Source organism: Toxotes jaculatrix, chromosome 1, assembly GCF_017976425.1.
Source record: "Toxotes jaculatrix isolate fToxJac2 chromosome 1, fToxJac2.pri, whole genome shotgun sequence".
Classification (NCBI taxonomy): domain Eukaryota; kingdom Metazoa; phylum Chordata; class Actinopteri; family Toxotidae; genus Toxotes; species Toxotes jaculatrix.
In genome coordinates this window covers 7804265-7830298 of record NC_054394.1, presented here as the reverse complement: position 1 = coordinate 7830298, position 26034 = coordinate 7804265, and the positions used below count along the sequence as shown (strand labels likewise).

The window sequence follows — 26034 nt, the reverse complement described above, 5'->3', positions numbered from 1 at the left end:
GTGCTAGGGATTTCACCTGATCCACTTCATATTTGGTGGACCTCACCTCAAGACCATGATGATCAAAAGTTATTCAAGGCTTTTCTCTAAGTTAAAGGGCGTGGCCTCTGTGGCCCGCCAAAGTTTGATGGCGTTTGGTGAATTTTCCATGACATTTTGAATGGCTCTCACGTCCACATACTTTATCCAAACATCTTCAAACTTCATGAGCTTGATCAGGGCTCTGCCCTGAACGCCTCCATATGTCAAACTCCCGCCTTACTCGTGGCGTCCCCTGCTGGTAACAGGAAATGACCTATTCTTACTCTGAAGTGTACTGCTCCTTAATAGTTGACACCATCGGCTTGGTTTCTGCTCTACAACCTTCCCAACTACTTGGTGAAGCTACATTATAAAGGCCGTGAAGCTGGGTGCAATGGCATCTGTGTGGCGGCGCGGCAACTGACGATCCCTCGCCGTGAAATTACGTTTGGATTTGTAATGACCTTAACCACCTCCTATGATCCTAAAAATTCATACACACGTTCTTGGGGGCTGGTCCTAGACTCTGATGGGGTTTTTGTAATTGGGCGGGGCAAAATGGCTCAACGGCGCCCCCTTGAAGATTTAAAATACCCCTCTCCATATGGGTTTTTTTGGAGTATGAAGATGAAAATCGGTACACATAAAGAACACTTCCAGACGCAAAAAAAAGTCTCTTGACACCATGACCTCAACCCAGCAGGAAGTCGACCATTTTGTTTTTGGCGGCCAAATTTCACTGCTTTCCACCACTGGTATGCGGATGAACTCGTGCTAGGGATTTCACCCGATCAACTTCATATCTGGTGGACCTCACCTCAAGACCATGATGATCAAAAGTTATAAGAGACTTTTCTCTAAGTTAAAGGGCGTGGCCTCTGTGGCTCGCCAAAGTTCGATGGCGTTTGGTGAATTTGCCATGACATTTTGAATGGCTCTCACATCCACATACTTTATCCAAACATCGTCAAACTTCATGAGCATGATGAGGGCTCTGCCCTGAACGCCTCCATATGTCAAACTCCCGCCTTACTCGTGGCGCCCCCTGCTGGTAACAGGAAATAACCTGTTTGTACTATGACGTGTACTGGGGAGAAGAGGAGAGGACATAGGAGGACTCTGGTACTCTTGGCTGCGCCGGCTGCGACTCCCGCGGGTCGCAAGGGGTGCGAGGGCCCGTCATCGCTGCTTGCAGCTTTAATTATTATTATTAGGGCCCGAGCACCGAGTGGTGCGAAGGCCCTATTGTTTTTCTAATGTTTATTATTATTATTATTATTAGGGCCCGAGCACCGAGTGGTGCGAAGGCCCTATTGTTTTTCTAATGTTTATTATTATTATTATTATTATTATTATTCCTCCCAAACAACTGCATTTTTCAACCCCTTCCCATGCTCTAAAACGCCTGAAATTTTGCACACTCATCAGGTCTGGTGAAAAATTTGATATTTTGTGGTCGTTGTAAATGGGGGGGGCCAAATGGCTCCGCAGCGCCCCCTTGAAATTTTCAAAACCCCCCTCCCATTGGGCTTAGTTTGTCATAGGTGCATGAAAATTGGTACACATGTTGATCATACCGAGACACACCAAAAAGTCTCTTGACACCATGACCTCAACCCAACAGGAAGTCCGCCATTGTGGTCGGAAGTTGGCGATTTTGGCGAAATACACCATTGGTATGCGGACGAACTCGTGCTAGGGATTTCACCTGATCCACTTCATACTTGGTGGACCTCATCTCAAGACCATGATGATCAAAAGTTATCAAAGGCTTTTCTCTAAGTTAAAGGGCGTGGCCTCTGTGGCCCGCCAAAGTTTGGTGGCGTTTGGTGAATTTGCCATGACATTTTGAATGGCTCTCACGTCCACATACTTTATCCAAACATCTTCAAACTTCATGAGCTTGATCAGGGCTCTGCCCTGAACGCCTCCATATGTCAAACTCCCGCCTTACTCGTGGCGTCCCCTGCTGGTAACAGGAAATGACCTATTTTTACTCTGAAGTGTACTGCTCCTTAATAGTTGACACCATCGGCTTGTTTTCTGCTCTACAACCTTCCCAACTACTTGGTGAAGCTACATTATAAAGGCCGTGAAGCTGGGTGCAATGGCATCTGTGTGGCGGCGCGGCAACTGACGATCCCTCGCCGTGAAATTACGTTTGGATTTGTAATGACCTTAACCACCTCCTATGATCCTAAAAATTCATACACACGTTCTTGGGGGCTGGTCCTAGACTCTGATGGGGTTTTTGTAATTGGGCGGGGCAAAATGGCTCAACGGCGCCCCCTTGAAGATTTAAAATACCCCTCTCCATATGGGTTTTTTTGGAGTACGAAGATGAAAATCGGTACACATAAAGAACACTTCCTGACGCACAAAAAAGTCTCTTGACACCATGACCTCAACCTAGCAGGAAGTCGGCCATTTTGTTTTTGGCGGCAAAATTTCAGTGCTTTCCACCATTGGTATGCGGACGAACTCGTGCTAGGGATTTCACCCGATCAACTTCATATCTGGTGGACCTCACCTCAAGACCATGATGATCAAAAGTTATCAAAGGCTTTTCTCTAAGTTAAAGGGCGTGGCCTCTGTGGCTCGCCAAAGTTCGGTGGCGTTTGGTGAATTTGCCATGACATTTTGAATGGCTCTCACGTCCACATACTTTATCCAAACATCTTCAAACTTCATGAGCATGATGAGGGCTCTGCCCTGAACGGCTCCATATGTCAAACTCCCGCCTTACTCGTGGCGCCCCCTGCTGGTAACAGGAAATAACGTGTTTGTACTATGACGTGTACTGGGGAGAAGAGGAGAGGACATAGGGGGACTCTGGTACTCTTGGCTGCGCCGGCTGCGACTCCCGCGGGTCGCAAGGGGTGCGAGGGCCCGTCATCGCTGCTTGCAGCTTTAATTATTATTATTATTCCTCCCAAACAACTGCATTTTTCAACCCCTTCCCATGCTCTAAAACGCCTGAAATTTTGCACACTCATCAGGTCTGGTGAAAAATTTGATATTTTGTGGTCGTTGTAAATGGGGGGGGCCAAATGGCTCCGCAGCGCCCCCTTGAAATTTTCAAAACCCCCCTCCCATTGGGCTTAGTTTGTCATAGGTGCATGAAAATTGGTACACATGTTGATCATACCGAGACACACCAAAAAGTCTCTTGACACCATGACCTCAACCCAACAGGAAGTCCGCCATTGTGGTCGGAAGTTGGCGATTTTGGCGAATTACACCATTGGTATGCGGACGAACTCGTGCTAGGGATTTCACCTGATCCACTTCATATTTGGTGGACCTCACCTCAAGACCATGATGATCAAAAGTTATTCAAGGCTTTTCTCTAAGTTAAAGGGCGTGGCCTCTGTGGCCCGCCAAAGTTTGATGGCGTTTGGTGAATTTTCCATGACATTTTGAATGGCTCTCACGTCCACATACTTTATCCAAACATCTTCAAACTTCATGAGCTTGATCAGGGCTCTGCCCTGAACGCCTCCATATGTCAAACTCCCGCCTTACTCGTGGCGTCCCCTGCTGGTAACAGGAAATGACCTATTCTTACTCTGAAGTGTACTGCTCCTTAATAGTTGACACCATCGGCTTGGTTTCTGCTCTACAACCTTCCCAACTACTTGGTGAAGCTACATTATAAAGGCCCTGAAGCTGGGTGCAATGGCATCTGTGTGGCGGCGCGGCAACTGACGATCCCTCGCCGTGAAATTACGTTTGGATTTGTAATGACCTTAACCACCTCCTATGATCCTAAAAATTCATACACACGTTCTTGGGGGCTGGTCCTAGACTCTGATGGGGTTTTTGTAATTGGGCGGGGCAAAATGGCTCAACGGCGCCCCCTTGAAGATTTAAAATACCCCTCTCCATATGGGTTTTTTTGGAGTATGAAGATGAAAATCGGTACACATAAAGAACACTTCCAGACGCAAAAAAAAGTCTCTTGACACCATGACCTCAACCCAGCAGGAAGTCGACCATTTTGTTTTTGGCGGCCAAATTTCACTGCTTTCCACCACTGGTATGCGGATGAACTCGTGCTAGGGATTTCACCCGATCAACTTCATATCTGGTGGACCTCACCTCAAGACCATGATGATCAAAAGTTATAAGAGACTTTTCTCTAAGTTAAAGGGCGTGGCCTCCGTGGCTCGCCAAAGTTCGATGGCGTTTGGTGAATTTGCCATGACATTTTGAATGGCTCTCACATCCACATACTTTATCCAAACATCGTCAAACTTCATGAGCATGATGAGGGCTCTGCCCTGAACGCCTCCATATGTCAAACTCCCGCCTTACTCGTGGCGCCCCCTGCTGGTAACAGGAAATAACCTGTTTGTACTATGACGTGTACTGGGGAGAAGAGGAGAGGACATAGGAGGACTCTGGTACTCTTGGCTGTGCCGGCTGCGACTCCCGCGGGTCGCAAGGGGTGCGAGGGCCCGTCATCGCTGCTTGCAGCTTTAATTAGGGCCCGAGCACCGAGTGGTGCGAAGGCCCTATTGTTTTTCTAATGTTTATTATTATTATTAGGGCCCGAGCACCGAGTGGTGCGAAGGCCCTATTGTAATTCTAATGTTTATTATTATTATTATTATTATTATTATTCCTCCCAAACAACTGCATTTTTCGACCCCTTCCCATGCTCTAAAACGCCTGAAATTTTGCACACTCATCAGGTCTGGTGAAAAATTTGATATTTTGTGGTCGTTGTAAATGGGGGGGGCAAAATGGCTCCGCAGCGCCCCCTTGAAATTTTCAAAACCCCCCTCCCATTGGGCTTAGTTTGTCATAGGTGCATGAAAATTGGTACACATGTTGATCATACCGAGACACACCAAAAAGTCTCTTGACACCATGACCTCAACCCAACAGGAAGTCCGCCATTGTGGTCGGAAGTTGGCGATTTTGGCGAATTACACCATTGGTATGCGGACGAACTCGTGCTAGGGATTTCACCTGATCCACTTCATATTTGGTGGACCTCACCTCAAGACCATGATGATCAAAAGTTATCACAGAGTTTTCTCTAAGTTAAAGGGCGTGGCCTCTGTGGCCCGCCAAAGTTTGATGGCGTTTGGTGAATTTTCCATGACATTTTGAATGGCTCTCACATCCACATACTTTATCCAAACATCTTCAAACTTTATGAGCGTGATGAGGGCTCTGCCCTGAACGCCTCCATATGTCAAACTCCCGCCTTACTCGTGGCGTCCCCTGCTGGTAACAGGAAATGACCTATTTTTACTCTGAAGTATACTGCTCCTTAATAGTTGACACCATCGGCTTGGTTTCTGCTCTACAACCTTCCCAACTACTTGGTGAAGCTACATTATAAAGGCCGTGAAGCTGGGTGCAATGGCATCTGTGTGGCGGCGCGGCAACTGACGATCCCTCGCCGTGAAATTACGTTTGGATTTGTAATGACCTTAACCACCTCCTATGATCATAAAAATTCATACACACGTTCTTGGGGGCTGGTCCTAGACTCTGATGGAGTTTTTATAATTGGGCGGGGCAAAATGGCTCAACGGCGCCCCCTTGAAAATTTAAAATACCCCTCTCCATATGGGTTTTTTTGGAGTACGAAGATGAAAATCGGTACACATAAAGAACACTTCCAGACGCACAAAAAAGTCTCTTGACACCATGACCTCAACCCAGCAGGAAGTCGGCCATTTTGTTTTTGGCGGCCAAATTTCACTGCTTTCCACCACTGGTATGCGGATGAACTCGTGCTAGGGATTTCACCCGATCCACTTCATATTTGGTGGACCTCACCTCAAGACCATGATGATCAAAAGTTATCACAGAGTTTTCTCTAAGTTAAAGGGCGTGGCCTCTGTGGCCCGCCAAAGTTTGGTGGCGTTTGGTGAATTTGCCATGACATTTTGAATGGCTCTCACGTCCACATACTTTATCCAAACATCTTCAAACTTTATGAGCATGATCAGGGCTCTGCCCTGAACGCCTCCATATGTCAAACTCCCGCCTTACTCGTGGCGTCCCCTGCTGGTAACAGGAAATGACCTATTTTTACTCTGAAGTGTACTGCTCCTTAATAGTTGACACCATCGGCTTGGTTTCTGCTCTACAACCTTCCCAACTACTTGGTGAAGCTACATTATAAAGGCCGTGAAGCTGGGTGCAATGGCATCTGTGTGGCGGCGCGGCAACTGACGATCCCTCGCCGTGAAATTACGTTTGGATTTGTAATGACCTTAACCACCTCCTATGATCCTAAAAATTCATACACACGTTCTTGGGGGCTGGTCCTAGACTCTGGTGGGGTTTTTGTAATTGGGCGGGGCAAAATGGCTCAACGGCGCCCCCTTGAAGATTTAAAATACCCCTCTCCATATGGGTTTTTTTGGAATACGAAGATGAAAATCGGTACACATAAAGAACACTTCAGGACGCACAAAAAAGTCTCTTGACACCATGACCTCAACCCAGCAGGAAGTCGACCATTTTGTTTTTGGCGGCCAAATTTCACTGCTTTCCACCACTGGTATGCGGATGAACTCGTGCTAGGGATTTCACCCGATCAACTTCATATCTGGTGGACCTCACCTCAAGACCATGATGATCAAAAGTTATAAGAGACTTTTCTCTAAGTTAAAGGGCGTGGCCTCTGTGGCTCGCCAAAGTTCGATGGCGTTTGGTGAATTTGCCATGACATTTTGAATGGCTCTCACATCCACATACTTTATCCAAACATCGTCAAACTTCATGAGCATGATGAGGGCTCTGCCCTGAACGCCTCCATATGTCAAACTCCCGCCTTACTCGTGGCGCCCCCTGCTGGTAACAGGAAATAACCTGTTTGTACTATGAAGTGTACTGGGGAGAAGAGGAGAGGACATAGGAGGACTCTGGTACTCATGGCTGTGCCGGCTGCGACTCCCGCGGGTCGCAAGGGGTGCGAGGGCCCGTCATCGCTGCTTGCAGCTTTAATTAGGGCCCGAGCACCGAGTGGTGCGAAGGCCCTATTGTTTTTCTAATGTTTATTATTATTATTATTATTATTATTATTATTCCTCCCAAACAACTGCATTTTTCAACCCCTTCCCATGCTCTAAAACGCCTGAAATTTTGCACACTCATCAGGTCTGGTGAAAAATTTGATATTTTGTGGTCGTTGTAAATGGGGGGGGCCAAATGGCTCCGCAGCGCCCCCTTGAAATTTTCAAAACCCCCCTCCCATTGGGCTTAGTTTGTCATAGGTGCATGAAAATTGGTACACATGTTGATCATACCGAGACACACCAAAAAGTCTCTTGACACCATGACCTCAACCCAACAGGAAGTCCGCCATTGTGGTCGGAAGTTGGCCATTTTGGCGAATTACACCATTGGTATGCGGACGAACTCGTGCTAGGGATTTCACCCGATCCACTTCATATTTGGTGGACCTCACCTCAAGACCATGATGATCAAAAGTTATTCAAGGCTTTTCTCTAAGTTAAAGGGCGTGGCCTCTGTGGCCCGCCAAAGTTTGATGGCGTTTGGTGAATTTTCCATGACATTTTGAATGGCTCTCACGTCCACATACTTTATCCAAACATCTTCAAACTTCATGAGCTTGATCAGGGCTCTGCCCTGAACGCCTCCATATGTCAAACTCCCGCCTTACTCGTGGCGTCCCCTGCTGGTAACAGGAAATGACCTATTCTTACTCTGAAGTGTACTGCTCCTTAATAGTTGACACCATCGGCTTGGTTTCTGCTCTACAACCTTCCCAACTACTTGGTGAAGCTACATTATAAAGGCCGTGAAGCTGGGTGCAATGGCATCTGTGTGGCGGCGCGGCAACTGACGATCCCTCGCCGTGAAATTACGTTTGGATTTGTAATGACCTTAACCACCTCCTATGATCCTAAAAATTCATACACACGTTCTTGGGGGCTGGTCCTAGACTCTGATGGGGTTTTTGTAATTGGGCGGGGCAAAATGGCTCAACGGCGCCCCCTTGAAGATTTAAAATACCCCTCTCCATATGGGTTTTTTTGGAGTATGAAGATGAAAATCGGTACACATAAAGAACACTTCCAGACGCAAAAAAAAGTCTCTTGACACCATGACCTCAACCCAGCAGGAAGTCGACCATTTTGTTTTTGGCGGCCAAATTTCACTGCTTTCCACCACTGGTATGCGGATGAACTCGTGCTAGGGATTTCACCCGATCAACTTCATATCTGGTGGACCTCACCTCAAGACCATGATGATCAAAAGTTATAAGAGACTTTTCTCTAAGTTAAAGGGCGTGGCCTCTGTGGCTCGCCAAAGTTCGATGGCGTTTGGTGAATTTGCCATGACATTTTGAATGGCTCTCACATCCACATACTTTATCCAAACATCGTCAAACTTCATGAGCATGATGAGGGCTCTGCCCTGAACGGCTCCATATGTCAAACTCCCGCCTTACTCGTGGCGCCCCCTGCTGGTAACAGGAAATAACCTGTTTGTACTATGACGTGTACTGGGGAGAAGAGGAGAGGACATAGGAGGACTCTGGTACTCTTGGCTGCGCCGGCTGCGACTCCCGCGGGTCGCAAGGGGTGCGAGGGCCCGTCATCGCTGCTTGCAGCTTTAATTATTATTATTATTATTATTCCTCCCAAACAACTGCATTTTTCAACCCCTTCCCATGCTCTAAAACGCCTGAAATTTTGCACACTCATCAGGTCTGGTGAAAAATTTGATATTTTGTGGTCGTTGTAAATGGGGGGGGCCAAATGGCTCCGCAGCGCCCCCTTGAAATTTTCAAAACCCCCCTCCCATTGGGCTTAGTTTGTCATAGGTGCATGAAAATTGGTACACATGTTGATCATACCGAGACACACCAAAAAGTCTCTTGACACCATGACCTCAACCCAACAGGAAGTCCGCCATTGTGGTCGGAAGTTGGCGATTTTGGCGAATTACACCATTGGTATGCGGACGAACTCGTGCTAGGGATTTCACCTGATCCACTTCATATTTGGTGGACCTCACCTCAAGACCATGATGATCAAAAGTTATTCAAGGCTTTTCTCTAAGTTAAAGGGCGTGGCCTCTGTGGCCCGCCAAAGTTTGATGGCGTTTGGTGAATTTTCCATGACATTTTGAATGGCTCTCACGTCCACATACTTTATCCAAACATCTTCAAACTTCATGAGCTTGATCAGGGCTCTGCCCTGAACGCCTCCATATGTCAAACTCCCGCCTTACTCGTGGCGTCCCCTGCTGGTAACAGGAAATGACCTATTTTTACTCTGAAGTGTACTGCTCCTTAATAGTTGACACCATCGGCTTGGTTTCTGCTCTACAACCTTCCCAACTACTTGGTGAAGCTACATTATAAAGGCCGTGAAGCTGGGTGCAATGGCATCTGTGTGGCGGCGCGGCAACTGACGATCCCTCGCCGTGAAATTACGTTTGGATTTGTAATGACCTTAACCACCTCCTATGATCCTAAAAATTCATACACACGTTCTTGGGGGCTGGCCCTAGACTCTGATGGGGTTTTTGTAATTGGGCGGGGAAAAATGGCTCAACGGCGCCCCCTTGAAGATTTAAAATACCCCTCTCTATATGGGTTTTTTTGGAGTATGAAGATGAAAATCGGTACACATAAAGAACACTTCCAGACGCACAAAAAAGTCTCTTGACACCATGACCTCAACCCAGCAGGAAGTCGACCATTTTGTTTTTGGCGGCCAAATTTCACTGCTTTCCACCACTGGTATGCGGATGAACTCGTGCTAGGGATTTCACCCGATCAACTTCATATCTGGTGGACCTCACCTCAAGACCATGATGATCAAAAGTTATAAGAGACTTTTCTCTAAGTTAAAGGGCGTGGCCTCTGTGGCTCGCCAAAGTTCGATGGCGTTTGGTGAATTTGCCATGACATTTTGAATGGCTCTCACATCCACATACTTTATCCAAACATCGTCAAACTTCATGAGCATGATGAGGGCTCTGCCCTGAACGCCTCCATATGTCAAACTCCCGCCTTACTCGTGGCGCCCCCTGCTGGTAACAGGAAATAACCTGTTTGTACTATGACGTGTACTGGGGAGAAGAGGAGAGGACATAGGAGGACTCTGGTACTCTTGGCTGTGCCGGCTGCGACTCCCGCGGGTCGCAAGGGGTGCGAGGGCCCGTCATCGCTGCTTGCAGCTTTAATTATTATTATTATTATTATTCCTCCCAAACAACTGCATTTTTCAACCCCTTCCCATGCTCTAAAACGCCTGAAATTTTGCACAGTCATCAGGTCTGGTGAAAAATTTGATATTTTGTGGTCGTTGTAAATGGGGGGGGCCAAATGGCTCCGCAGCGCCCCCTTGAAATTTTCAAAACCCCCCTCCCATTGGGCTTAGTTTGTCATAGGTGCATGAAAATTGGTACACATGTTGATCATACCGAGACACACCAAAAAGTCTCTTGACACCATGACCTCAACCCAACAGGAAGTCCGCCATTGTGGTCGGAAGTTGGCCATTTTGGCGAATTACACCATTGGTATGCGGACGAACTCGTGCTAGGGATTTCACCTGATCCACTTCATATTTGGTGGACCTCACCTCAAGACCATGATGATCAAAAGTTATTCAAGGCTTTTCTCTAAGTTAAAGGGCGTGGCCTCTGTGGCCCGCCAAAGTTTGATGGCGTTTGGTGAATTTTCCATGACATTTTGAATGGCTCTCACGTCCACATACTTTATCCAAACATCTTCAAACTTCATGAGCTTGATCAGGGCTCTGCCCTGAACGCCTCCATATGTCAAACTCCCGCCTTACCCGTGGCGTCCCCTGCTGGTAACAGGAAATGACCTATTCTTACTCTGAAGTGTACTGCTCCTTAATAGTTGACACCATCGGCTTGGTTTCTGCTCTACAACCTTCCCAACTACTTGGTGAAGCTACATTATAAAGGCCGTGAAGCTGGGTGCAATGGCATCTGTGTGGCGGCGCGGCAACTGACGATCCCTCGCCGTAAAATTACGTTTGGATTTGTAATGACCTTAACCACCTCCTATGATCATAAAAATTCATACACACGTTCTTGGGGGCTGGTCCTAGACTCTGATGGGGTTTTTGTAATTGGGCGGGGCAAAATGGCTCAACGGCGCCCCCTTGAAGATTTAAAATACCCCTCTCCATATGGGTTTTTTTGGAGTATGAAGATGAAAATCGGTACACATAAAGAACACTTCCAGACGCAAAAAAAAGTCTCTTGACACCATGACCTCAACCCAGCAGGAAGTCGACCATTTTGTTTTTGGCGGCCAAATTTCACTGCTTTCCACCACTGGTATGCGGATGAACTCGTGCTAGGGATTTCACCCGATCAACTTCATATCTGGTGGACCTCACCTCAAGACCATGATGATCAAAAGTTATAAGAGACTTTTCTCTAAGTTAAAGGGCGTGGCCTCTGTGGCTCGCCAAAGTTCGATGGCGTTTGGTGAATTTGCCATGACATTTTGAATGGCTCTCACATCCACATACTTTATCCAAACATCGTCAAACTTCATGAGCATGATGAGGGCTCTGCCCTGAACGGCTCCATATGTCAAACTCCCGCCTTACTCGTGGCGCCCCCTGCTGGTAACAGGAAATAACCTGTTTGTACTATGACGTGTACTGGGGAGAAGAGGAGAGGACATAGGAGGACTCTGGTACTCTTGGCTGCGCCGGCTGCGACTCCCGCGGGTCGCAAGGGGTGCGAGGGCCCGTCATCGCTGCTTGCAGCTTTAATTATTATTATTATTCCTCCCAAACAACTGCATTTTTCAACCCCTTCCCATGCTCTAAAACGCCTGAAATTTTGCACACTCATCAGGTCTGGTGAAAAATTTGATATTTTGTGGTCGTTGTAAATGGGGGGGGCAAAATGGCTCTGCAGCGCCCCCTTGAAATTTTCAAAACCCCCCTCCCATTGGGCTTAGTTTGTCATAGGTGCATGAAAATTGGTACACATGTTGATCATACCGAGACACACCAAAAAGTCTCTTGACACCATGACCTCAACCCAACAGGAAGTCCGCCATTGTGGTCGGAAGTTGGCGATTTTGGCGAATTACACCATTGGTATGCGGACGAACTCGTGCTAGGGATTTCACCCGATCCACTTCATATTTGGTGGACCTCACCTCAAGACCATGATGATCAAAAGTTATCACAGAGTTTTCTCTAAGTTAAAGGGCGTGGCCTCTGTGGCCCGCCAAAGTTTGGTGGCGTTTGGTGAATTTGCCATGACATTTTGAATGGCTCTCACGTCCACATACTTTATCCAAACATCTTCAAACTTTATGAGCATGATCAGGGCTCTGCCCTGAACGCCTCCATATGTCAAACTCCCGCCTTACTCGTGGCGTCCCCTGCTGGTAACAGGAAATGACCTATTTTTACTCTGAAGTGTACTGCTCCTTAATAGTTGACACCATCAGCTTGGTTTCTGCTCTACAACCTTCCCAACTACTTGGTGAAGCTACATTATAAAGGCCGTGAAGCTGGGTGCAATGGCATCTGTGTGGCGGCGCGGCAACTGACGATCCCTCGCCGTGAAATTACGTTTGGATTTGTAATGACCTTAACCACCTCCTATGATCCTAAAAATTCATACACACGTTCTTGGGGGCTGGTCCTAGACTCTGATGGGGTTTTTGTAATTGGGCGGGGCAAAATGGCTCAACGGCGCCCCCTTGAAGATTTAAAATACCCCTCTCCATATGGGTTTTTTTGGAATACGAAGATGAAAATCAGTACACATAAAGAACACTTCCAGACGCACAAAAAAGTCTCTTGACACCATGACCTCAACCCAGCAGGAAGTCGGCCATTTTGTTTTTGGCGGCCAAATTTCAGTGCTTTCCACCATTGGTATGCGGATGAACTCGTGCTAGGGATTTCACCCGATCAACTTCATATCTGGTGGACCTCACCTCAAGACCATGATGATCAAAAGTTATAACAGACTTTTCTCTAAGTTAAAGGGCGTGGCCTCTGTGGCTCGCCAAAGTTCGATGGCGTTTGGTGAATTTGCCTTGACATTTTGAATGGCTCTCACATCCACATACTTTATCCAAACATCTTCAAACTTCATGAGCATGATGAGGGCTCTGCCCTGAACGCCTCCATATGTCAAACTCCCGCCTTACTCGTGGCGCCCCCTGCTGGTAACAGGAAATAACCTGTTTGTACTATGAAGTGTACTGGGGAGAAGAGGAGAGGACATAGGAGGACTCTGGTACTCATGGCTGTGCCGGCTGTGACTCCCGCGGGTCGCAAGGGGTGCGAGGGCCCGTCATCGCTGCTTGCAGCTTTAATTATTATTATTAGGGCCCGAGCACCGAGTGGTGCGAAGGCCCTATTGTTTTTGTAATGTTTATTATTATTATTATTATTAGGGCCCGAGCACCGAGTGGTGCGAAGGCCCTATTGTTTTTGTAATGTTTATTATTATTATTATTATTATTATTATTATTATTATTATTATTATTCCTCCCAAACAACTGCATTTTTCAACCCCTTCCCATGCTCTAAAACGCCTGAAATTTTGCACACTCATCAGGTCTGGTGAAAAATTTGATATTTTGTGGTCCTTGTAAATGGGGGGGGCAAAATGGCTCTGCAGCGCCCCCTTGAAATTTTCAAAACCCCCCTCCCATTGGGCTTAGTTTGTCATAGGTGCATGAAAATTGGTACACATGTTGATCATACCGAGACACACCAAAAAGTCTCTTGACACCATGACCTCAACCCAACAGGAAGTCCGCCATTGTGGTCGGAAGTTGGCGATTTTGGCGAATTACACCATTGGTATGCGGACGAACTCGTGCTAGGGATTTCACCCGATCCACTTCATATTTGGTGGACCTCACCTCAAGACCATGATGATCAAAAGTTATCACAGAGTTTTCTCTAAGTTAAAGGGCGTGGCCTCTGTGGCCCGCCAAAGTTTGGTGGCGTTTGGTGAATTTGCCATGACATTTTGAATGGCTCTCACGTCCACATACTTTATCCAAACATCTTCAAACTTTATGAGCATGATGAGGGCTCTGCCCTGAACGCCTCCATATGTCAAACTCCCGCCTTACTCGTGGCGTCCCCTGCTGGTAACAGGAAATGACCTATTTTTACTCTGAAGTGTACTGCTCCTTAATAGTTGACACCATCGGCTTGGTTTCTGCTCTACAACCTTCCCAACTACTTGGTGAAGCTACATTATAAAGGCCGTGAAGCTGGGTGCAATGGCATCTGTGTGGCGGTGCGGCAACTGACGATCCCTCGCCGTGAAATTACGTTTGGATTTGTAATGCCCTTAACGACCTCCTATGATCATAAAAATTCATACACACGTTCTTGGGGGCTGGTCCTAGACTCTGATGGGGTTTTTGTAATTGGGCGGGGCAAAATGGCTCAACGGCGCCCCCTTGAAGATTTAAAATACCCCTCTCCATATGGGTTTTTTTGGAATACGAAGATGAAAATCAGTACACATAAAGAACACTTCAGGACGCACAAAAAAGTCTCTTGACACCATGACCTCAACCTAGCAGGAAGTCAGCCATTTTGTTTTTGGCGGCCAAATTTGAGTGCTTTCCACCATTGGTATGCGGATGAACTCGTGCTAGGGATTTCACCCGATCAACTTCATATCTGGTGGACCTCACCTCAAGACCATGATGATCAAAAGTTATAACAGACTTTTCTCTAAGTTAAAGGGCGTGGCCTCTGTGGCTCGCCAAAGTTCGGTGGCGTTTGGTGAATTTGCCATGACATTTTGAATGGCTCTCACGTCCACATACTTTATCCAAACATCTTCAAACTTTATGAGCATGATGAGGGCTCTGCCCTGAACGGCTCCATATGTCAAACCCCCGCCTTACTCGTGGCGCCCCCTGCTGGTAACAGGAAATAACCTGTTTGTACTATGACGTGTACTGCTCCTTAATAGTTGACACCATCGGCTTGGTTTCTGCTCTACAACCTTCCCAACTACTTGGTGAAGCTACATTATAAAGGCCGTGAAGCTGGGTGCAATGGCATCTGTGTGGCGGCGCGGCAACTGACGATCCCTCGCCGTGAAATTACGTTTGGATTTGTAATGACCTTAACCACCTCCTATGATCCTAAAAATTCATACACACGTTCTTGGGGGCTGGTCCTAGACTCTGATGGGGTTTTTGTAATTGGGCGGGGCAAAATGGCTCAACGGCGCCCCCTTGAAGATTTAAAATACCCCTCTCCATATGGGTTTTTTTGGAATACAAAGATGAAAATCAGTACACATAAAGAACACTTCGGGACGCACAAAAAAGTCTCTTGACACCATGACCTCAACCCAGCAGGAAGTCGGCCATTTTGTTTTTGGCTGCCAAATTTGAGTGCTTTCCACCATTGGTATGCGGATGAACTCGTGCTAGGGATTTCACCCGATCAACTTCATATCTGGTGGACCTCACCTCAAGACCATGATGATCAAAAGTTATAACAGAATTTTCTCCAAGTTAAAGGGCGTGGCCTCTGTGGCTCGCCAAAGTTCGATGGCGTTTGGTGAATTTGCCATGACATTTTGAATGGCTCTCACGTCCACATACTTTATCCAAACATCTTCAAACTTTATGAGCATGATGAGGGCTCTGCCCTGAACGCCTCCATATGTCAAATCCCCGCCTTACTCGTGGCGCCCCCTGCTGGTAACAGGAAACAACCTGTTTGTACTATGACGTGTACTGGGTAGAAGAGGAGAGGACATAGGGGGACTCTGGTACTCTTGGCTGCGCCGGCTGCGACTCCGGTGGGTCGCAAGGGGTGCGAGGGCCCGTCATCGCTGCTTGCAGCTTTAATTATTATTATTATTATTATTATTATTATTCCTCCCAAACAACTGCATTTTTCAACCCCTTCCCATGCTCTAAAACGCCTGAAATTTTGCACACTCATCAGGTCTGGTGAAAAATTTGATATTTTGGGGTCGTTGTAAATGGGGGGGGCCAAATGGCTCCGCAGCGCCCCCTTGAAATTTTCAAAACCCCCCTCCCATTGGGCTTAGTTTGTCATAGGTGCATGAAAATTGGTACACATGTTGATCATACCGAGACACACCAAAAAGTCTCTTGACACCATGACCTCAACCCAACAGGAAGTCCGCCATTGTGGTCGGAATTTGGCGATTTTGGCGAATTACACCATTGGTATGCGGACGAACTCGTGCTAGGGATTTCACCCGATCCACTACATATTTGGTGGACCTCACCTCAAGACCACGATGATCAAAAGTTATCACAGAGTTTTCTCTAAGTTAAAGGGCGTGGCCTCTGTGGCCCGCCAAAGTTTGGTGGCGTTTGGTGAATTTGCCATGACATTTTGAATGGCTCTCACGTCCACATACTTTATCCAAACATCTTCAAACTTTATGAGCATGATCAGGGCTCTGCCCTGAACGCCTCCATATGTCAAACTCCCGCCTTACTCGTGGCGTCCCCTGCTGGTAACAGGAAATGACCTATTTTTACTCTGAAGTGTACTGCTCCTTAATAGTTGACACCATCGGCTTGGTTTCTGCTCTACAACCTTCCCAACTACTTGGTGAAGCTACATTATAAAGGCCGTGAAGCTGGGTGCAATGGCATCTGTGTGGCGGCGCGGCAACTGACGATCCCTCGCCGTGAAATTACGTTTGGATTTGTAATGACCTTAACCACCTCCTATGATCCTAAAAATTCATACACACGTTCTTGGGGGCTGGTCCTAGACTCTGATGGGGTTTTTGTAATTGGGCGGGGCAAAATGGCTCAACGGCGCCCCCTTGAAGATTTAAAATACCCCTCTCCATATGGGTTTTTTTGGAATACGAAGATGAAAATCAGTACACATAAAGAACACTTCGGGACGCACAAAAAAGTCTCTTGACACCATGACCTCAACCCAGCAGGAAGTCAGCCATTTTGTTTTTGGCGGCCAAATTTCAATGCTTTCCACCATTGGTATGCGGATGAACTCGTGCTAGGGATTTCACCCGATCAACTTCATATCTGGTGGACCTCACCTCAAGACCATGATGATCAAAAGTTATAAGAGACTTTTCTCTAAGTTACAGGGTGTGGCCTCTGTGGCTCGCCAAAGTTCGGTGGCGTTTGGTGAATTTGCCATGACATTTTGAATGGCTCTCACGTCCACATACTTTATCCAAACATCTTCAAACTTTATGAGCATGATGAGGGCTCTGCCCTGAACGGCTCCATATGTCAAACCCCCGCCTTACTCGTGGCGCCTCCTGCTGGTAACAGGAAATAACCTGTTTGTACTATGACGTGTATTGGAGAGAAGAGGAGAGGACATAGGGGGACTCTGGTACTTGGCTGCGCCGGCTGCGACTCCGGCGGGTCGCAAGGGGTGCGAGGGCCCGTCATCGCTGCTTGCAGCTTTAATTAGGGCCCGAGCACCGAGTGGTGCGAAGGCCCTATTGTTTTTCTAATGTTTATTATTATTATTATTATTATTATTATTATTCCTCCCAAACAACTGCATTTTTCAACCCCTTCCCATGCTCTAAAACGCCTGAAATTTTGCACACTCATCAGGTCTGGTGAAAAATTTGATATTTTGTGGTCGTTGTAAATGGGGGGGGCCAAATGGCTCCGCAGCGCCCCCTTGAAATTTTCAAAACCCCCCTCCCATTGGGCTTAGTTTGTCATAGGTGCATGAAAATTGGTACACATGTTGATCATACCGAGACACACCAAAAAGTCTCTTGACACCATGACCTCAACCCAACAGGAAGTCCGCCATTGTGGTCGGAAGTTGGCGATTTTGGCGAATTACACCATTGGTATGCGGACGAACTCGTGCTAGGGATTTCACCTGATCCACTTCATATTTGGTGGACCTCACCTCAAGACCATGATGATCAAAAGTTATTCAAGGCTTTTCTCTAAGTTAAAGGGCGTGGCCTCTGTGGCCCGCCAAAGTTTGATGGCGTTTGGTGAATTTGCCATGACATTTTGAATGGCTCTCACGTCCACATACTTTATCCAAACATCTTCAAACTTTATGAGCATGATCAGGGCTCTGCCCTGAACGCCTCCATATGTCAAACTCCCGCCTTACTCGTGGCGTCCCCTGCTGGTAACAGGAAATGACCTATTTTTACTCTGAAGTGTACTGCTCCTTAATAGTTGACACCATCGGCTTGGTTTCTGCTCTACAACCTTCCCAACTACTTGGTGAAGCTACATTATAAAGGCCGTGAAGCTGGGTGCAATGGCATCTGTGTGGCGGCGCGGCAACTGACGATCCCTCGCCGTGAAATTACGTTTGGATTTGTAATGACCTTAACCACCTCCTATGATCCTAAAAATTCATACACACGTTCTTGGGGGCTGGTCCTAGACTCTGATGGGGTTTTTGTAATTGGGCGGGGCAAAATGGCTCAACGGCGCCCCCTTGAAGATTTAAAATACCCCTCTCCATATGGGTTTTTTTGGAATACAAAGATGAAAATCAGTACACATAAAGAACACTTCGGGACGCACAAAAAAGTCTCTTGACACCATGACCTCAACCCAGCAGGAAGTCAGCCATTTTATTTTTGGCGGCCAAATTTGAGTGCTTTCCACCATTGGTATGCGGATGAACTCGTGCTAGGGATTTTACCCGATCAACTTCATATCTGGTGGACCTCACCTCAAGACCATGATGATCAAAAGTTATAACAGACTTTTCTCTAAGTTAAAGGGCGTGGCCTCTGTGGCTCGCCAAAGTTCGGTGGCGTTTGGTGAATTTGCCATGACATTTTGAATGGCTCTCACATCCACATACTTTATCCAAACATCTTCAAACTTTATGAGCATGATGAGGGCTCTGCCCTGAACGGCTCCATATGTCAAACCCCCGCCTTACTCGTGGCGCCCCCTGCTGGTAACAGGAAATAACCTGTTTGTACTATGACGTGTACTGGGTAGAAGAGGAGAGGACATAGGATGACTCTGGTACTCTAGGCTGCGCTGGCTGCGACTCCCGTGGGTTGCAAGGGGTGCGAGGGCCCGTCATCGCTGCTTGCAGCTTTAATTATTATTATTATTATTATTATTCCTCCCAAACAACTGCATTTTTCAACCCCTTCCCATGCTCTAAAACGCCTGAAATTTTGCACACTCATCAGGTCTGGTGAAAAATTTGATATTTTGTGGTCCTTGTAAATGGGGGGGGCAAAATGGCTCCGCAGCGCCCCCTTGAAATTTTCAAAACCCCCCTCCCATTGGGCTTAGTTTGTCATAGGTGCATGAAAATTGGTACACATGTTGATCATACCGAGACACACCAAAAAGTCTCTTGACACCATGACCTCAACCCAACAGGAAGTCCGCCATTGTGGTCGGAAGTTGGCGATTTTGGCGAATTACACCATTGGTATGCGGACGAACTCGTGCTAGGGATTTCACCTGATCCACTTCATATTTGGTGGACTTCACCTCAAGACCATGATGATCAAAAGTTATCACAGAGTTTTCTCTAAGTTAAAGGGCGTGGCCTCTGTGGCCCGCCAAAGTTTGGTGGCGTTTGGTGAATTTTCCATGACATTTTGAATGGCTCTCACGTCCACATACTTTATCCAAACATCTTCAAACTTTATGAGCATGATCAGGGCTCTGCCCTGAACGCCTCCATATGTCAAAGTCCCGCCTTACTCGTGGCGTCCCCTGCTGGTAACAGGAAATGACCTATTTTTACTCTGAAGTGTACTGCTCCTTAATAGTTGACACCATCGGCTTGGTTTCTGCTCTACAACCTTCCCAACTACTTGGTGAAGCTACATTATAAAGGCCGTGAAGCTGGGTGCAATGGCATCTGTGTGGCGGCGCGGCAACTGACGATCCCTCGCCGTGAAATTACGTTTGGATTTGTAATGACCTTAACCACCTCCTATGATCCTAAAAATTCATACACACGTTCTTGGGGGCTGGCCCTAGACTCTGATGGGGTTTTTGTAATTGGGCGGGGCAAAATGGCTCAACGGCGCCCCCTTGAAGATTTAAAATACCCCTCTCCATATGGGTTTTTTTGGAATACGAAGATGAAAATCAGTACACATAAAGAACACTTCGGGACGCACAAAAAAGTCTCTTGACACCATGACCTCAACCCAGCAGGAAGTCAGCCATTTTGTTTTTGGCGGCCAAATTTGAATGCTTTCCACCATTGGTATGCGGATGAACTCGTGCTAGGGATTTCACCCGATCAGCTTCATATCTGGTGGACCTCACCTCAAGACCATGATGATCAAAAGTTATCACAGAGTTTTCTCTAAGTTACAGGGTGTGGCCTCTGTGGCCCGCCAAAGTTTGGTGGCGTTTGGTGAATTTGCCATGACATTTTGAATGGCTCTCACATCCACATACTTTATCCAAACATCTTCAAACTTCATGAGCATGATGAGGGCTCTGCCCTGAACGCCTCCATATGTCAAACGCCCGCCTTACTCGTGGCGCCCCCTGCTGGTAACAGGAAATAACCTGTTTGTACTATGAAGTGTACTGGGGAGAAGAGGAGAGGACATAGGAGGACTCTGGTACTCATGGCTGTGCCGGCTGCGACTCCCGCGGGTCGCAAGGGGTGCGAGGGCCCGTCATCGCTGCTTGCAGCTTTAATGTTTCTCTTCTATTTAAGTTGTGATCCTCAGTGTTGTTGCTATGTGTGTATGTTTGTTGCACTGTAAACTGCTCAGAAACATATTAGACACAAACCAAAGCACTTTGGAAATACATTTGTTTGAATCAGCTCTGATATTTTGTCCCCTGCAGTCTGTTTGACATGGGTGGAGAGTACTACTGCTACACATCAGACATCACCTGCTCCTTCCCAGCCAACGGCAAGTTTACTCCAGACCAGAAGGCCATGTACGAGGCCGTCCTCAGGTCTTCCCGAGCCGTCATGGCTGCCATCCAACCAGGTTTTCATCTTTTGTTCAGTTTAACTGTTGAGTACACATTATTGAAGTGAGGAAAAGTTCTTGAACTTTAAACTTCTGTCCTCTGTGCTACCATCACAGGATTAACTGAAAATTGTTTGGTTGCATTTTATAATCATCTTTTTTATTTTTTTACTTTTAACTATGCAAATAATATTTTTTTCTAAGCTACAAGTCTAAGTAAAATTAATTTCTGAGAAGCATTTGGGCTCAAGATATCAACGTGCATACTTAGAGTTTAGGTTAAGAAATGTCTGTTCTCAATAAAAAGCTATTTTGTGTTGAAGGTGTTAAGTGGACTGACATGCACCGCCTGGCTGACCGAGTTCACCTGGAGGAGCTGGTGAAGATCGGCATCCTGAATGGCAGCGTGGAGGACATGATGAAGGTCCACTTGGGCTCCATCTTCATGCCCCACGGCCTGGGACACCTGCTGGGCATTGATGTGCACGATGTGGGAGGCTACCCTGAGGTGAGAAGACTTTACTTCTGAGATTGCTCATCATATCATATCATATAAAGATGATTTTGTGTGTATCCTGGGATTAACAAACTATACTATTATTCAGGGGGTTGAGCGTATCAATGAGCCTGGACTGCAGAATCTTCTGATGGGCCGCCTGGTTCAGGAGAGGATGGTTCTCACTGTGGAGCCCGGCATATACTTCATAAACCACCTTCTGGACCAGGCCCTTGCCAGTCCTACCCAGAGCTGCTTCATCAACAACCAAGTGCTGGCTCGCTTCCGTGGCTTTGGAGGGGTCAGTCTGCCACCACTGTTTAATTTAGTCGTGTTTGTTGGATTTGATTCACCAGAAAGCTGGGCGAAATAAATCAGGACCAGTGTGTAGGATTTAGGGGGATTTGTTGGCAGGAATGGCATATGAAAATTAAAGCTTAGCATCTCTCAAATTATACATATACACTGAGGTTTTCCTTGCCTTATTATTTTAACCTTCTATAGCTGTGTATTGTCTGCTGCTTTAGACATGGATGTGTAGGTGTAAAAGTTGCACACTGCAGCATCTTGGAAAAGTCTTGTAAAAACATGCGAATTTTCAGCTGCGTTTCAGATGTTGGGAAATCAGACATTTTAAATCCTAATGAGAAGTCAACAGATTTTTTTGTTATTGATCCAGCTCATGCTCTACATATGAAATGTGTGTTACATTTTTGCATTGACTGAGTTTGCCTTTGAAGATCTCCTGCTTGAATCTTAACATGTTTAACTGACTACTGTATCACTAATGTGTGCAGGTTCGCATTGAAGAAAACATAGCCGTGACAGCAGATGGTATAGAGCTGCTGACCTGCGTCCCTCGCACCGTGGAGGAGATTGAAGCTTTCATGGCTGACTCTGCAAAAACCTTCAGCCCTGTCCTCAGCAGTGAGAAACTCTGAATACTACTCTAATGTTTATACTATACTAATGTTTATACTACTGCCCTTATGTTTATACTTCATTTTGTTCACGGCTCTGAATGGCTTAAACTGGGACCTGAGTACTAATTTCGTACCATAACATGTAAATGTCCTGGTATGACAATAAAGTTCCTTGATCCTTGATCCTGAATGCCATCTCTCTTAAAGTCAGAGCTGTTCACTGCACTGTCATTGATTAGCTCACATAAACAAGCAAAGAATATTCTTTATTCTGAATTTAATATCACTTTTATACCTCACTTATTTAACAGTAGAATTAACACGTTTAACAAGCAAAAGCATAAAGTTTCATATAGTATCTTTATTTATCACCTGGGAGCCAATCCCAGCCAACACTGGATGAGAGGTGGGGTACACCTTGAACAGGGCGCCATACAGGTCGCTGACATACAGACACAAACTACCAGTCACGCTCACATTCACAGCTGTGGACAATTTTGAGGCTCCAGCCTCCAGACCTTGTTCTGTTTTTGGACTGTGGGAAGAAGCTGGAGTACCCAGACATGACGACTCCGTTCACAAAAGCCCCAGATTCAAACCTGGGACAAGACATTAAATTTTTTAGAAATAATTCGTATTCTTTTGTGTTTCTATTTGTAAACACTGATTTAGGGAAAAAAATGAATTAAACATTTTAATATGCAGCAGTGTACAGCAAAGTTTTGTTTTATTTTTTAGTTTGTGTTTTCTATGAAAGACAATTCTTATGTAACAGTCAAATCAGTCAAATCCCTTATAGTTTCTCTTTTCTTTCTCTATAAATTTAAAGGTACGGTACTTCTATGTGAATCCATGAATTAAAAGGGGGAGAAATTATTAGAATTAGACTGATATAAATTTGTACTGGGTTGATACCAGTTATTAAGCTTGCAGCTAAAAACAAGCAGCAAAGTGAGGTTCAGATTTGTACTGTATCTAGTACCAGGGAAAACTATAAGGTAGGAGGGAAAAGCTAATTTGGTTTAAATGGGGCTTTGACATAATTAAAATTATATATATATATATATAAAATAGCTTTTCCCTCCTACCTTATAGTTTTTCCTGGTACTAGATACAGTACAAATCTGAACCTCATTTTGCTGCTTGTTTTTATACACTCAGACATGCAAACAGCTCACCTTTGGATAGTTGAATGCAGCAGTTTGCTGAGACACAAAATGTGAACGCAATGTTCTTTTATACTTTTAAAATACTGGTGTTTAATTATTTATTGTTCAACCCATTTGCTTCAAATAAATATTTTTGGGCTTGGGATGATATTTCAGGAAAATTCTATGCTTGTGCAATGAGTCACATTTGCCTTCTCAAGCCTATTTTATATGGCTTCAGTAACTACAAAAAAAAAAAAAAAAAACATCCCATTAGTGTTCACATTGGTTTTTGTGTTGATTGAGGCAGCCTCATTTTTTCTCACAGGCTGAAGTTAGTTTTGCAACTAATGTACTAATTATATCACTATTTAGCAGAGTGTGATATCCTCATAACTGCATCTAAGCATCTAAATAATTTAAGCAACGATCACTTCAATCACATCTCGTGGCAAGTAACCACAATTAACAGTGCCTGCCAGAGTGACCTTTATTCTGCAGCCTGAGAGTAAAAGAAAACTATTTGTTGTCTCTGCTGCTCTGTTGTTAATTACTCCCTGTCTCTCCTGTCCTGTCCAACTTGAGACCAGCAGTGCTCCTCACACTGGTATTTTGCTATCTTCTCTGCATTTAACTTCATCCATTAGTATGATCCTGTGGTTAGGACAGTGCATCACTGAAGGTTCCTCTGAATACAACAAGTTAAATAAAAATAATATATTAGATGATTGTGATAATCAGAGGCAAGACCTGCCAGACTTTTCATTTCTGATGATGGAATAAATTATCAGCCAAATTTAATGCACTGTATTGGCATTTGGAAGTACCTGCCACCATTTTTTTCATTGTTTCCATACTGATAGCAGTAACATCTGCCATGAAACCTCCTTTTTTCCCCCTAAATTCCTAAATTTAATCTAAATTTTTGACTCATACACACTCATGACGTTCTTTCTACAATGGAAATGAAACATTGTTCTGAAAGTTCGTCACAGTGCTCTTTTCTTCTAATGTTTTTGGTCATTATCTTGCTGCAGTATGAACCTCTGACCAACCAGTCTGTCTTCATTCATTGTTTACCTTTTTCTCACCATTCTGGTGGAAACATACAGTCCTACTTCCTGCAGAACAGTATTGTCCTAATAATGCATCAGATGGTGTAGTAACACAGTTTGTTCCAACACTTTGTACAGACAGAGGGTTTGTAAGTCATCAACAAAATCTGGGTCACCTGCAGGAACTGTTTTGGCAGTGGCACAATGGAGGTGGATTTGAAGCACATTGGCACAGCTGCTTGAGTGAGGGACAGGTTGAAAATGTTAGTGAAGACCCCTGCGAGTTGCTCGTGCATTGACCCAACTCAGTGCATTGTAGACGTCTGTGGAGGTGAACATTAGGGGCTGATGGTCTGCTGAGGGTGTTGTCTTGGTGGCCGTCTCCTTGTTGTCTCTGTCAAAGCGAGCATAAAAATCATTGTGGTTGCAATGAGAATAAGGTGCTTGTCTATGGGTTGATTTTTTTCCTTCTTAAGAGTCAGAAGCCAGTCCACATGCAGTTATGCAATGGACTTTGTGCTTGACTGATAGTCCTTAGCATTGGAGTTTGCTCGCGCCAGATGAGTTGCCATTTTCTGAAATAAAGAGGAAGTCCATTAAAAGCTGCTGACTGCTGTTGATTTCACTAAATGCTAGCCTACATGTCTTGTGTCTAACAGAAGCTTCACCAGCAGGGTTCATGATTTTGAGCTGTTGCACCCACTGAGAAACATCACTGTCGGATTTGCAATGTTCTTACTTTGGCGCCATCAGGTGGTAATGTTAGGAACAGCACTGTGGTACACAAGTACAAGCCAGTAAACATTAGTGGCTTGCACTTGTGTACCACAGTGCTGTTCCTTTAGTGACTAAAGCAACATGTTGAAGGTGCTATTCTCACTTCAAATACAAACCAATGCCATGGGAAATAAATGAAAATGACAAATGTTATATAAATTAAACATTATTTGCAAAGTAACTTTAATGATTTTGAGAGTTAAGTGCTTTAAACATTGGGTGGACATCTTTCAAACAAGTCAGTTTGGCCCAGTAGTTTTCTGTCAGTATATCCCAAGCTAATCACATACTGTATAATGAAACAGTTAATATCCATTTTCTCTGAAGGTCATGAGGCATGTGAAACCCAGACAGAGAGCATATGAAATGGAGAGGAAAGAAGTGCATTTTGTCAGTGGATCCTCTTTTTTTATATCAAAGATGTATGAATCCATGTTTTAGCCTTTGCTCTACAAGAAGAACCAGGAAATGTGGGCTTATCATCCTACACAGCATTGCGATGCTGTCAAGATCTACAGAAGTGTTTGATGTGCTTGATCATGTCATGTTTAAAGAATGAGTACTGAATGAATGAATTCTTTGAAAGTATGGAGTCAGCAAGAGGGCAGTGAAAGTCCTTCAGCTAATTAGTGTCTCTGTTCTCTGCTGTGCTGAAATTGTTTAGT

The 26034-nt window shown here is 45.5% G+C and overlaps 1 protein-coding gene across 1 annotated transcript in view; it reads left to right on the top strand.

The window, feature by feature from the left end:
- The window catches only part of LOC121180128 (xaa-Pro dipeptidase-like), a 104187-nt gene extending 81126 nt beyond the window's left edge, over window positions 1-23061 (top strand). Inside the window, exons 12-16 of the mRNA XM_041035287.1 lie at window positions 20840-20988; window positions 21294-21478; window positions 21576-21767; window positions 22264-22403; window positions 22575-23061. Coding sequence (XP_040891221.1) covers window positions 20840-20988; window positions 21294-21478; window positions 21576-21767; window positions 22264-22403; window positions 22575-22578 — 670 coding nt within the window. The 3' untranslated portion in view covers window positions 22579-23061. The remainder of the gene's footprint in view (window positions 1-20839; window positions 20989-21293; window positions 21479-21575; window positions 21768-22263; window positions 22404-22574) is intronic.
- The last annotated feature ends 2973 nt before the right edge of the window (window positions 23062-26034 follow it).